Source organism: Anomaloglossus baeobatrachus, chromosome 2 (genome assembly GCF_048569485.1).
Source record: "Anomaloglossus baeobatrachus isolate aAnoBae1 chromosome 2, aAnoBae1.hap1, whole genome shotgun sequence".
Classification (NCBI taxonomy): Eukaryota; Metazoa; Chordata; class Amphibia; order Anura; family Aromobatidae; genus Anomaloglossus; species Anomaloglossus baeobatrachus.
This window is the reverse complement of record NC_134354.1, coordinates 608,975,858-608,990,784: the sequence shown is the minus strand read 5'-3', so window position 1 is coordinate 608,990,784 and position 14,927 is coordinate 608,975,858. Positions and strand designations below refer to the sequence as shown.

The following is a 14,927-nucleotide window of genomic DNA, read 5'->3' as shown; positions in this document are numbered from 1 at the left end:
GGAGGTCTATGAGACTCCCCATTACTAATCTGTAAGTGAAAAGAAATAAACACAAAAAATCCTTTATCCGAAATAAAATAAATATGTCATAATGTCTTATTCATTATGTGTCGAAACGCGTTAGATGTAATCCTAAAACCTTTATCTGATGAATGACATTCTCTTGAAATTTTAATGCACACAATAAAGGAATTATTTTAAGAAAAAACGCCTGGATCCGCTGGATATTTTTGCCTTTTCTTGGATTGAGGACATCCTGACCTAGGATTTTCCGTGCTGGATCAAGTGGTAATTGTCCCGAGTACACTGCAAGCAGACAGAGCTGGTTTTTACGTTTATCCTGTATATATATCTATCCAGGTTAGGACCGTGCAGAAGGCGGGTGCTGATACCAATTGCTCCTATTCCTACTGGGTCTATGTATTTTTAACGGAATTTGGTGATAAAAAATTGGATTATTTTCATCAGCAACCTGCTTCTACCTTGTCATTGCTGGATCAATGCACCATTTTTTCATAACATATTATATATATATATATATATATATATATATATATATACAGTTAGGTCCAGAAATATTTGGACAGTGACACAAGTTTTGTTATTTTAGCTGTTTACAAAAACATGTTCAGAAATACAATTATATATATAATATGGGCTGAAAGTGCACACTCCCAGCTGCAATATGAGAGTTTTCACATCTAAATCGGAGAAAGGGTTTAGGAATCATAGCTCTGTAATGCATAGCCTCCTCTTTTTCAAGGGACCAAAAGTAATTGGACAAGGGACTCTAAGGGCTGCAATTAACTCTGAAGGCATCTCCCTCGTTAACCTGTAATCAATGAAGTAGTTAAAAGGTCTGGGGTTGATTACAGGTGTGTGGTTTTGCATTTGGAAGCTGTTGCTGTGACCAGACAACATGCGGTCTAAGGAACTCTCAATTGAGGTGAAGCAGAACATCCTGAGGCTGAAAAAAAAGAAAAAATCCATCAGAGAGATAGCAGACATGCTTGGAGTAGCAAAATCAACAGTCGGGTACATTCTGAGAAAAAAGGAATTGACTGGTGAGCTTGGGAACTCAAAAAGGCCTGGGCGTCCACGGATGACAACAGTGGTGGATGATCGCCGCATACTTTCTTTGGTGAAGAAGAACCAGTTCACAACATCAACTGAAGTCCAGAACACTCTCAGTGAAGTAAGTGTATCTGTCTCTAAGTCAACAGTAAAGAGAAGACTCCATGAAAGTAAATACAAAGGGTTCACATCTAGATGCAAACCATTCATCAATTCCAAAAATAGACAGGCCAGAGTTAAATTTGCTGAAAAACACCTCATGAAGCCAGCTCAGTTCTGGAAAAGTATTCTATGGACAGATGAGACCAAGATCAACCTGTACCAGAATGATGGGAAGAAAAAAAGTTTGGAGAAGAAAGGGAACGGCACATGATCCAAGGCACACCACATCCTCTGTAAAACATGGTGGAGGCAACGTGATGGCATGGGCATGCATGGCTTTCAATGGCACTGGGTCACTTGTGTTTATTGATGACATAACAGCAGACAAGAGTAGCCGGATGAATTCTGAAGTGTACCGGGATATACTTTCAGCCCAGATTCAGCCAAATGCCGCAAAGTTGATCGGACGGCGCTTCATAGTACAGATGGACAATGACCCCAAGCATACAGCCAAAGCTACCCAGGAGTTCATGAGTGCAAAAAAGTGGAACATTCTGCAATGGCCAAGTCAATCACCAGATCTTAACCCAATTGAGCATGCATTTCACTTGCTCAAATCCAGACTTAAGACGGAAAAACCCACAAACAAGCAAGACCTGAAGGCTGCGGCTGTAAAGGCCTGGCAAAGCATTAAGAAGGAGGAAACCCAGCGTTTGGTGATGTCCATGGGTTCCAGACTTAAGGCAGTGATTGCCTCCACAGGATTCGCAACAAAATATTGAAAATAAAATTATTTTTTTTTTTGTTTGGTTTATTTGTCCAATTACTTTTGACCTCCTAAAATGTGGAGTGTTTGTAAAGAAATGTGTACAATTCCTACAATTTCTATCAGATATTTTTGTTCAAACCTTCAAATTAAACGTTACAATCTGCACTTTAATTCTGTTGTAGAGGTTTCATTTCAAATCCAATGTGGTGGCATGCAGAGCCCAACTCGCGAAAATTGTGTCACTGTCCAAATATTTCTGGACCTAACTGTATATACACACATTTACATATACACAGTATATATACATACAATTATATACATTATATATATATATACACACTATATATAATATATATATATATATATTTTCACCCTTTTGCCTTCACTCTGCGGTCCAGCTCACCCCAAACTAACTCGATTGGGTTCAGGTCTGGTGACTGTGGAGGCCAGGTCATCTGGCGTAGAATCCCATCACTCTCCTTCTTAGTCAAATAGCCCTTACACAGCCTAGAGGTGTGTTTGGGGTCATTGTACTGTTGAAAAATAAATGATGGTCCAACTAAACGCAAACCGTATGGAATAGCATGCCGCTGCAAGATGCTGTGGTAGCCATGCTGGTTTAGTATGCCTTCAATTTTTAATAAATCCCCAACAGTGTCACCAGCAAAGCACCCACCACAACGTCACACCTCCTCCTCCATGCTTCACGGTGGGAACCAGCCATGTAGAGTCTATCCGTTCACCTTTTCTACAAAGACATGGTGGTTGGATCTGTCGCGGGCGGAGGAGGGGACGCTGCGCTCTCCCACTGCTCGGGGTCCGGCTGCCGCTGCTGCTGCGGCCGCTGCTGCTCGGTGGCTCGAGCGATGGGCCGGATCCCTGGGACTCGAGCGGCGCTCCTTGCCCGTGAGTGAAAAGGGGGTTTGGTTTTGGGGATTTATTGTCCGTGACGCCACCCACGGTTGTGGTGATTGTGTGGACACCACCGCTGCTCTGTATGGGGATCCCGGGAGCGGTGACAGGGAGCAGCTTTGTTGTTATTTCTCCCCTCCGTGGGTAGGGGGTTGGCTGTCCCAGGGCCCAGTGATGGGGTAGGGGTGGATGGCAGGCCGGGTGCGGGGCCTTGTGAGGTGCAGGATCGCGGGGGCAGCGCTGTGCCGTACGGCACTGTGGTACTCACTCAGCCTGAGACGTTGACACAGTTCTCGGTAAAATACACGGCTGGAAAGACTGTTCCCACGGACGGCTGCTGTTGCTTTTCCCCGGTAGTTGGCGGTGACGGTCTCTGTCCCTGCACCTAGTGTAATGTTGGTAGCGATGGGTTCCCACCGGTTACCGGGTTCCCACCGGTTACCCGCTCCCCGACTTGGATATGGGCCGGAGGAGCCCCTCTGTGCCCGCAGGCGCTGGCCCTGAGAAACTGGTGCCTTGGCGGTGGCGATGTCTCTCTCCTACGGTTGGACTGTTGCCTTCTATCGGGACTTTGTTGTTGGGAGACCCGGAGGTCCCCTTCACTGACGGATTTGGCAAATTCACGGCGACTCCTAGCCTTGCCGGGATCCGAAAGGCCCCTGCCAATGGTGCTGGCTTCTCCTTGTATACCGGTCCGGTACCGCCAGGCCACCACCCGTCCACGGTCCTTTCGGCAACCTCCGATCAGCCTCTCCTGCAGACGGTCACCGCCGTCTGCTAACCTTGCTGTCTCAGTCCGGGGCACACACCCGGACCAACTTCAGGCTCTGTTGCTGTCACTTTCTTCTTCACTTCAACTCCTCTCACTTGCTCCTCTACCACTTCCCTCTCACTTCAAACTCTATCTCCCTTCAACTCTCAAACTCATCTGCCCGGTTTTCCCGCCTCCAGGACTGTGAACTCCTCGGTGGGCGGAGCCAACCGCCTGGCCCACCCCCTGGTGTGGACATCAGCCCCTGGAGGAAGGCAACAAGGATTTCTGGTTTAGCTTTGGTGTACCTATCCGGGGTGTAGGGTGTGTGATGTCATTACCTGTGACCCCTGGCTTGCCCAGGGCGTCACAGATCCAAAGATCTGAAATTTGGACTCATCAGACCAAAGCACAGATTTCCCCTGGTATAATGTCCATTCCTTGTGTTTTTTAGCCCAAACAAGTCTCTTCTGCTTGTTGCCTGCCCTCAGCAGTGGTTTCCTAGCAGCTATTCTACCATGAAGGTCTGCTGCACAAAGTCTCCTCTTAATAGTTGCTCTAGAAATGAGAAGGTGTGTCCAAACTTTTGGTCTGTACTATATATATATATATATATATATATATATATATATATATATATATATATATATATATATATATATATATATATATATATATATATATATATATATATATATATATATATATATATATGCATGCATATTATATATATGTATATATATATATATATATATATATAGATAGATCGATATATATAGATATATATATATATATATAACACACACACACATATATACACAAATATATAAGTATTTTAACATGCACTGGTATCAACCCATGAAAAGACATTCAGGTTTGTTTCATACACAATGCCTGAATAATGTACTGAATACAAAAGAAGTATATAATAGAAAATAAGCGGCCGTGCTACAATCTACAGACAATCTCTGTTCACCATTGTAATCTGACAGAACGCCTATAGGTGATTGGAGGAAAACTGTGCAGCAATTCCCATTCACATTCAGTATTAATAAATGTACAGCTCTAGGCACAATGTTAATCAGAGCACTTGATAATTTGACTTGCCTCCACACAGGAATTTCATTCAGCGGAAAACGACATATTAAATGTCAAGCAGTCTGATATGCAAAGTACAATTAGGATAATGTGTTCTAGTACATCTGCGGAAGCAAACCCCTTCCTATGCAGAATAGAGGGACGTGAAAATAGACACCATTCAAGAATATCCGTCACTAGGATAGCCCATTTTTTTCTTTAATTAGTTTTAATTACATGTTTTATTTGGGCATCTAAGAGTATGTTCATACCCAAATAGTTATTTCTACTGTCCTGTCAAAAGAGCAGAAAAACTATTTTGGATCTGGCACTCCTGTTTTCGTTTTTGGGGTGTAATCAGTGCTTGTGACACAATGTAGGCTCATAGCACAGATAAGACCGGGGTCCAGCAGATGCTCTAGGGGTATGTGCACTCAGCAGATCTGCTATCTATTTTCCATCCTAATTTGCAGGTGAAACATCCATAACGTATTCAACAATGGCAGAAAATTAGATACTATTTTAGCACATCTGCATGGGGCTCCTTGTATTTTGTAACACAGCCAAGATGAAGCACACAGCTGGGGGCTGCATTCTCCAGCTGCCTGCTTTATCAAAAAATGGGGGACCCAAAGCCAAATATTTCAATTATTTATATTTACACTACACTTCCGGGACCCAGACAGCTAGTGTGAGGGTCACCAATCACAGAAACCAGTATGCCGACAGTCTGACTGCAACCAATCACAGATGCTGTCACAGAGGGTGGGCGGGGAAAGTAGTGAATATTCATGAGCTTTAATGAGCAAATTTGGAAGTGGTGTGACAGCTGCATGGGAACTCTAAGTTTAATTGTCCTGCTTCAAACCTCATAGTGCCTTTTTTTTTTATCCGGGTGGCTGAATCCACAACAGTAACAGACTTCCCTGAGAAGTTTATATTTGGGCACAACTTTACAGTTCGGGTTCGCACATCACTAATCTTATGTACTAAACTGCGTCAAAAACAAAAAATCTCCAATGATAGGCTAATACATCATGACCATATTTTTGGTCAAAGTGCCAATTGTGAAAAAAAAAAAATGCAGACAGCACACAAACCAATATTATTTAATGGGGCAGTGCAGATGAACATTCTTTTTTCACGGACCAAAATATAAACAAAAGAATTGCAGCAGCCATGCACTAGTCTCTTCTGTGATAGACCCATTCAAGACCATTGGTAAAAAAAAAACAAAGGAAACAGGTTTCAGAGTTGTGAAATGTTACTAATTGCTGCAGGTGACATGTACTGTAGATGGCAAACGGGAACAAATTTGTCAGTTTTCTGGATGAAACTGGGATGATTTGTTATAACGTTTGTGTGAATGCAGTCTTAAAAGAAATCTGCCAACAATATTTTTATTTATTTTGAGAGCAGCATGATATACGGGCAAAGATCCTTATTTCAGGGTTGTATTGCTGACTGGAATGCTTAGTGCAATGTTAATAAAATCAGTGTTTTATGAGCAGGAGATTATCACTAGCTGACTCACGCCATGTAATCCTCCTGCTCTGTATGCCCCGCCCCTCCACAATCATTGGTGTAGGTGGGGTTATAGAGCGCTCCGCTTTTAGAGGACTGCTACATCCACAGCATACTGATTTTATCAAAACAGCAAGCAGCGCAGTAAATGATATCCCGGAAATCAGGGTCTCTGTCCCTATATAATGCCGCTTTCAGATGGGGTAATGTAAGCCTAGTAATAGATTCCAATAATTCTGACAAGGAGTTTAGACCATTATTCTGGTGCATAAGCCTTTAAAGTACAGCATTTGAGGAATAATACATGAATTTTGATGAAGGGAAATGGCTAAAAAAGAAATAAACAAACCCCAGCTAATATATCTCCCATACTACCTGCCTGCAGCCATTACTCACTCCTGCAGTAATGACCACGAGCATGGATCCAATTCTTGATTTTATGGTTTTTAATGTAAACCTTGTACAATTTGACTGAAACATGACACAGGTCATAGACCGACGCTAAGATAAAATGTTAACGGCCCGGACATGAAACGCTAGCATAAAATCACTTCTTGCTAATTCATGGAGAGTACCTGACAGGATTGCTGGTCAGAGAGACGCGGAGGGAGTCTAAGTAAGAGACGAGCCTTTCATCTGTGGAGCCCGATCTCAGCTCATGAATGAATTCCTGCGGTGAGATCTGTCTGCTGCTCTTGAGGCTGCCCTGTAACGAGAGAAAAATCATACTGAGCAATCATCCCTGCACATATCACATGCACACAGCACTAAGTGAAATACTTTTATGGGGGGAACTTTTCTAGAATATATATTTAGGCTGAGGCCCATAACATGATCAAACAACTCATTTACAAGTAAAATTCTCTGCCTTCATTATAGAGCCTACAAGATGTTCTCCTGGAACGGCTCCAGGAAAAGGACGATCTGTCAGCTGGTCTCCTGCCACATAGGATTAGTATCAGGGCATCATGGTGCACGGCATTTCAAGACTGGCAATAATGCACATTTCAGATCAGAACGAAACTTCAAAAAATACAACCCAACACCCATATGTGCATAAAACTCCCCGGCATATGCAGATCATATACATATACAGTCGAAATCAGAAGTTTACATACACTATCTAAAAAGACACATTCATGTTTTCCTCACTATCTGACATGAAATCAGAATAAACCTTATTTTAGGTCCATTAGGAACCAAAATTATTTATATTTACCAAATAGCAGAATAATGAGAGAGAGAACGTTTTAAAGCAATTTTATTACTTTCTGCAAAGTAAGTTTACATACATTTCATTAGTATTTGGTATCATTGCCCTTAAACAGTATGATTTGGGTCAAATGTTTTGGATATCCATCCACAAGCTTCTCAATAGTTGGTAGGAATTTGGACCCATTCTTCCTGACAGAACTGGTGTAACTGAGCCATGTTTGTACATGTTTGGCTTGCTCGCACCAGCCTTTTCAGCTTTGCCCATACGTTTTCATTAGGAATGAGATCAGGGTTTTATGATGGCCACTCCAAAACATTGACTTTGTTATCCTTAAGCCACTTTGTAACCAGTTTGGCTGAATGCTTCAGGTCATTGTCCATTTGGAAGACCCATTTCCATCCAAGCATTAAGTTCCTTGCTGATGACTTGAGATGTTCCTTCAGTATTTCCACATAATCTTCATCAGTCACTCCTGCAGCAAAACAACCCGACAACATGATGATACCACCCCCGTGTTTCACAGTTGGGATGGTGTTCTTAGGCTTCAAAGCCTTTTCCTTCAAACATAATGATTGTCATTATGGCCAAAAAGTTAAAATTTTAGTCAGACTACAGAACATGTCTCCAAAAAGTAAGGTCTTTGTTTCTGTGTGCATTTGCAAATATTAATCTGGAGTTTTATGTTTCTTTTGCAGTACTGGCTTCTTCCTGGCAGAATGGCCTTTCAGCCCATGTTGATACAATACTACTTTCACTGCGGATAATGACACAATCTTACCAGCTTCCACCAGCATCTTCACAAGGTTTTTTGCTTTTGTTCTTGGGTTGATATGCACAAATATACTTTTGACTTTGCAGTAAGTAATAAAAATGTCTTAAAACATTGTTTCTCATTATTCTGGCATTTGACAAATAAAAATAATTTTTGTAATCCTAATTTACCTGAAACGGGAAAGGTTCATTCTGATTTCATGTCAGATAGTGAGGAAAAACATGCATATGTGTCTTTTTAGATATTGTATAAAAACTTCTGGTTTTGATTGTATAATATCTATCTATCTATCTATATCTATATCTATATCTATATCTATATCTATATCTATATCTATATCTATATCTATATCTATATCTATATCTATATCTATATATATATATACATACACACACACACACACCCCTGTTCATATGTACACATGCACAACAGGGAACAGACTGTATGATTATAGCACGTGACATCAGTGAAGATGGTAACATGAACAAGACTGTTTACCCCAAGCCAACATAAGGTAATTTGGGGATGTGCATAACAAAAATTCTACATATGAATATTTCATTCTTTATTATTTATCAATAGCTCAATGATATACATAGCTTAAAAGGATGTTCCAATCTCTGCCATAAATGAGTGCTAGTATCGGAGAGGTCCCACATTTCTCTGTGAAAAGGGTCCATTTTTACATGGCTGACAAACAGGTTCAGAAATTTAATGAAGTGGAAATACCTCTTCGAAAAAAAACGAATGACCTGGGTCACATATCATCAAAATGTATTCATTGCTTGATTATGCAGTGCCAACTTATTCCGTGAGAATTTACATATCTTGTCATTGGTGAAAATCCCGGTCAGGGCTCACAGTAAAAGTATGAGAATTGCTGTGGCTAACACTAATTTTTCTCAATTGACCTTACAACGAAAGACAAATTAGTTAAGAAATCAGATTGCTTGTGCGCTGCAATTTTTGACCAATTATGACATAGAGGTATAAATGACAACATGCATCAAAAAATGTAAAAATACCACAATTTTGGTAGGACTACCCTGCAATCTTTTACAAGCCACGAACATCCCGATGTCTAAAATTAGTGTAAAGCTATGTTCACATCATGTTTTATTCACGTGTCAGTGGCTCCATCGGGGTTTACATCAGAAGCCATGAAAAATCAGATTTAGGCATTTGTACTGATGCTGATGATGCCATTAACTTTAAGGATGCATCACTGACTGCCAGACATCATTTTTGGTAGTATACAAATATTTGAGGCACCAAGATGTGGTAGACTTCCTTTTGGTACCTGTATCAAATAAACAGATACTGTTGGAGGTCTGACAGAGGACACAGTGACTCACCATCATTAAAATCAATGGCATCAACAAAATAAAACAAATCCAGGTTTTCGGGCTTCAGACATGAACCCCAAGGAGCCACTGATGAGTGGAGAAAACGTGATGTGAACCCGACCTAAGGAAGCATGGGGTATGCTGGATTCAACATGGCTGATGCTTGGTTTCCCAGAGATGACTGACCGTAACGTATCTTCCAATGCATATTAGAGGACTAACCACCAGGATTTTCACTAAAGACTGTATTATACTGGCGCTATCATGCTGATTTTAAACATACTCAGTTGTGAGATCGGTTGTATAGTTTTTGAAATACAGGCAAGTAGAGTTTGTGAAATGCACTGTTCTTTGATTGATAGCTACAGAATCTAATAGGTGGGTCGGGTTTTGCTAGTTATTCACACCCCTGTCTGCCTACCTGTCCTTCCTCCCCTGCCTTTGTTATTACAGGGGGAGGAAGGACAGGCAGGCAGACAGCGACGGGAATAACTACCTATTAGATATTATGCAGCATCTATCAATCAGGTAACAGTGTATTTCACTAACTTTACTTACCTATATTTCAGTAACTATACATCCGATCTCATAACTAAAGGTATGTATAGAATCAGCATAATAGTCCCAGTATACCACTGGCTTTAGTTTATATAGGCAAATCCTTGTGGTTGGTCTTCTTTAAATAAATACACGGTCAATCCAGGACTCTAGCTTTATGGGATAGTCGAGACACAAGTTCATGTGTGCCCAGCTACTGGATTCTCTCCGGTGAGCCGGATTTGCTATAATAACTGCTGGCCTCTCAGTTCTATTTTATAGCTGGAGCTCCCCATGTAACAGCATGAAAACTACTATGGTTGGGCATTATTTACTATCATATTGGAACACATAGGAGGAAACCGTTATTTACATAGCACGAACAGTGGAAACTTTCCATTCAGAGGAGTAATAACTGGTGAAAGCTTATTAAATAAACATTGATTTCCTGATCTGCCAACCACTATTTACTGGTTCAATGAAGGATAAAAAGCTACTCTGCTGAAAATCTGGTGGACAAAAACAAAACCTGCTGCTCGCAGTCATTATTTCATTATAAGCCATGTGACTGCGCGAGTTTATGGGTGTTCTTTAAATCAGTCAATGCACATGAAATTGTGCAGTCTCCTGTGGTTTCTGTTATGCCAAAAATCAAAACCATAGCAACAGAACATAGAGAGCTGTAAAAGGGGAAATTGGAAAGCAAATGTAAAAGTCCCAGGGCCCAGCAATTCTGTCTAGGAGCAAAATTATCAGCTGGAAATAGAAGTCCTCTTATCCTGATCTATTAGTGATTTTATTCAGTCTTTATTTGCTTTGTGTAAGCTGTACGACCACCAAAACCAGACTCCGAGATTGTCAATACAAGGTAGTGACATATCCCACCCTACCTGTACACAGTGGGATACCCCCGGTACACAGACCCTTTTCCTCAGCTTCGTTTTGCAGATCTGCAGTATGAAAGCCTAATAAAGCAGCTGCCAGAGCAGCACTGTCCTTCTTGGAGTCTTGTGTCTCTGCCCATGTAAGCGCCAGTGATGAAACTATCTATATATTGAGTCCCAAAAGCCGGTAGGACTCAGAGAAGCAATCAATCCCATGCTGTATGTAGTTACACCCTACCCTTCATAGAGAGGTTTTTGCTGTTTCGCATTTGTAGCAGATTACGGTTATTTCATCAATAGCCAAGTGTCGATCTTTATAGCAGTATAAAAATGAGCACAAGAAGTAAAATATATTATATATATATATACACATACACACACACATATATACATATACACATACACAGTTAGGTCCAGAAATATTTGGACAGTGACACAATTTTCGCGAGTTGGGCTCTGCATGCCACCACATTGGATTTGAAATGAAACCTCTACAACAGAATTCAAGAGCAGATTGTAACGTTTAATTTGAAGGTTTGAACAAAAATATCTGATAGAAATTGTAGGAATTGTACACATTTCTTTACAAACACTCCACATTTTAGGAGGTCAAAAGTAATTGGACAAATAAACCAAACCCAAACAAAATATTTTTATTTTCAATATTTTGCTGCGAATCCTTTGGAGGCAATCACTGCCTTAAGTCTGGAACCCATGGACATCACCAAACGCTGGGTTTCCTCCTTCTTAATGCTTTGCCAGGCCTTTACAGCCACAGCCTTCAGGTCTTGCTTGTTTGTGGGTCTTTCCGTCTTAAGTCTGGATTTGAGCAAGTGAAATGCATGCTCAATTGGGTTAAGATCTGGTGATTGACTTGGCCATTGCAGAATGTTCCACTTTTTTGCACTCATGAACTCCTGGGTAGCTTTGGCTGTATGCTTGGGGTCATTGTCCATCTGTACTATGAAGCGCCGTCCGATCAACTTTGCGGCATTTGGTTGAATCTGGGCTGAAAGTATATCCCGGTACACTTCAGAATTCATCCGGCTACTCTTGTCTGCTGTTATGTCATCAATAAACACAAGTGACCCAGTGCCATTGAAAGCCATGCATGCCCATGCCATCACGTTGCCTCCACCATGTTTTACAGAGGATGTGGTGTGCCTTGGATCATGTGCCGTTCCCTTTCTTCTCCAAACTTTTTTCTTCCCATCATTCTGGTACAGGTTGATCTTGGTCTCATGATGTTGTGATCGGGTTCTTCTTCACCAAAGAAAGTATGCGGCGATCATCCACCACTGTTGTCATCCGTGGACGCCCAGGCTTTTTGAGTTCCCAAGCTCACCAGTCAATTCCTTTTTTCTCAGAATGTACCCGACTGTTGATTTTGCTACTCCAAGCATGTCTGCTATCTCTCTGATGGATTTTTTCTTTTTTTTCAGCCTCAGGATGTTCTGCTTCACCTCAATTGAGAGTTCCTTAGACCGCATGTTGTCTGGTCCCAGCAACAGCATCCAAATGCAAAACCACACACCTGTAATCAACCCCAGACCTTTTAACTACTTCATTGATTACAGGTTAACGAGGGAGACACCTTCAGAGTTAATTGCAGCCCTTTTAGTCCCTTGTCCAATTACTTTTGACCTCCTAAAATGTGGAGTGTTTGTAAAGAAATGTGTACAATTCCTACAATTTCTATCAGATATTTTTGTTCAAACCTTCAAATTAAACGTTACAATCTGCACTTGCATTCTGTTGTAGAGGTTTCATTTCAAATCCAATGTGGTGGCATGCAGAGCCCAACTCGCGAAAATTGTGTCACTGTCCAAATATTTCTGGACCTAACTGTATATATAGATAGATAGATAGATACTGGTGGATTTTATGACCGTGAAAGTAGTTTGTAACCTTTTGGGAGGCTCCAAATGCCTTGTCTTAACCTGGAAAAGATCCAGTGATAAGAGTCTATAAATGGATAGCTTAGTGTCCAGATCTTCCAGAGATACACATTTATAGGGTTAATCTCAACATCAGTAATGTTTAAAATTACACTGTCCGTAAAAACAAGCAACTTGGCAACTTACCTCTTATTAAAAATTGTCTCCGTTTTTGAGAATAAAGAGATTTTTAATTTTATAGTTCAATGCTTGTTGTCTATGTCACTGGCCACCACTACATCCTATCAGTATGTGGCTGAGCTTGAGCAGAGCTTACAAGCTTCTTATTAGAGCTTGTAAGCACTGATGTAAACTTGGCTGAATTACCAGAGCGCATGATCCAGCCAGCTATGATGTTTTACCACTTACATAGCATCAGAGCACACAATTTGGACAAGCAACACAACCATGAAGCTGACCTGTCAATCTTCAGGTGCGCAACCCCCTCCCCCCCCCCCCAGCAAACAGGAACCTGGAAGGTAGAGGACAAATGGGCTCATGAAGATGAAATGTGAACAGCATTTAGCAGAAGCTTGTGACATAACATACTGTGCTATAAATAATAGTCACATACAGAATATCATAGAATGGAAAAGAGTAGTCTCCTACGCGAGTTCAAACTTCTGTATGGAGTTCAAACTTCTCAACAACTGAGAACAGACTCAAAAACAAAGCATGTGTCACAGCTGTCTCTCTATATAATGCAACTTGTGACAGATTCTTTTCACTCTACTCTCAAGATCACATCTCACAACCTGCCTGCTTGATCCACTCCCATCCCACCTCATCCCCAATCTCACCGCAGCCTTCATCCCAACCCATCTCTTCAACCTATCACTAACTGTGGAATTCACTTCATGCTTCAAACATGCCTCCATTACACCTATCCTCAAAAAGCCCTCCCTTGACCCTTCCTCTGTGTCAAACTATCCCCCCAAATCACTTCTCCCCTATGCCTCAAAACTACTGGAACAGCATGTCCATCTTGAACTGTCCTCATACCTCTCTTCCTGCTCCCCCTTTGACCGGTTACAATCTGGCTTCCGACCCAATCATTCCACTGAAACTGCCCTAACCAAAGTCACTAATGTCCTACTAACCGCCAAAGCCAAGCGGCACTACTCTGTCCTTCTCCTCCTGGACCTGTCTTTTGCCTTTCACACAGTAGACCATTCCCTCCTACTAAAGATCCTCTCGTCTCTGGGCATCGCTGACTTGGCGCTATCTTGGATCTCCTTATACTTAACCAACTGAACTTTCAGCGTCTCCCACTCTCACACTACTTCCTCATCTCGCCCCCTATCTGTCAGTGTCCCCCAAAGTTCAGTTCTAGGACTCCTGCTGTTCTCCATCTACACCTTCGGCCTGGGACAGCTCATAGAGTCCCACGGCATTCAGTATCATCTCTACGCTGATTATACGCAGATCTACCTCACTGGACCTGACATCACCTCCCTACTAACCAGAATCAAACATTGTCTGTCTGCTATTTCATCCTTTTTCTCTGCTCGATTCCTAAAACTGAAAATGGAGAAAACAGAATTGTCTTTCCTCCTCCTCACTCACCCCCCCCCCCTGAAATATCCATCAATGTCAATGGCTGCTTACTTTTCCAAGTCCCACCTGTTCACTGCCTGGGAGTAACTCTAGACCCTGATCTCTCTTTCAAGCCACACATCCAAGCTCTTCACCTCCTGCCGCCTCCAACTCAAAAATATTTCCCGGATATGTATATTCCTTATCCAAGCAGCTGCAAAAACCCTAGTACATGCCCTTATTATCTCCCGCCTGGATTATTGCAACCTCCTGCTCTATGGCCTCTTTTCTAACAGTCTCGCACCCCTACAATCTATTCTAAACTATGCTGCCTAGCTAATCCACCTGTCCCCCCGCTACTCCCCGACCTCTCGTCTCTGCCAATCCCTTCACTGGTTTTTTATTGCCTAACGACTCCAGTTCAAAACACTAACCATAACATACAAAGCTATTCACAACCTGTCTCCTCCCTTTATCTGTGACCTAGTCT

General features: G+C 41.7%; 1 protein-coding gene across 2 annotated transcripts in view; it reads right to left on the bottom strand.

The window, feature by feature from the left end:
• The window catches only part of DIAPH3 (diaphanous related formin 3), a 979,498-nt gene that overhangs the window by 721,308 nt on the left and 243,263 nt on the right, over positions 1 to 14,927 (bottom strand). For both annotated transcript variants that reach the window (XM_075336836.1, XM_075336837.1), the window contains exon 5: positions 6,785 to 6,915. In XM_075336836.1, the coding sequence (XP_075192951.1) occupies positions 6,785 to 6,915 (131 nt within the window). The remainder of the gene's footprint in view (positions 1 to 6,784; positions 6,916 to 14,927) is intronic.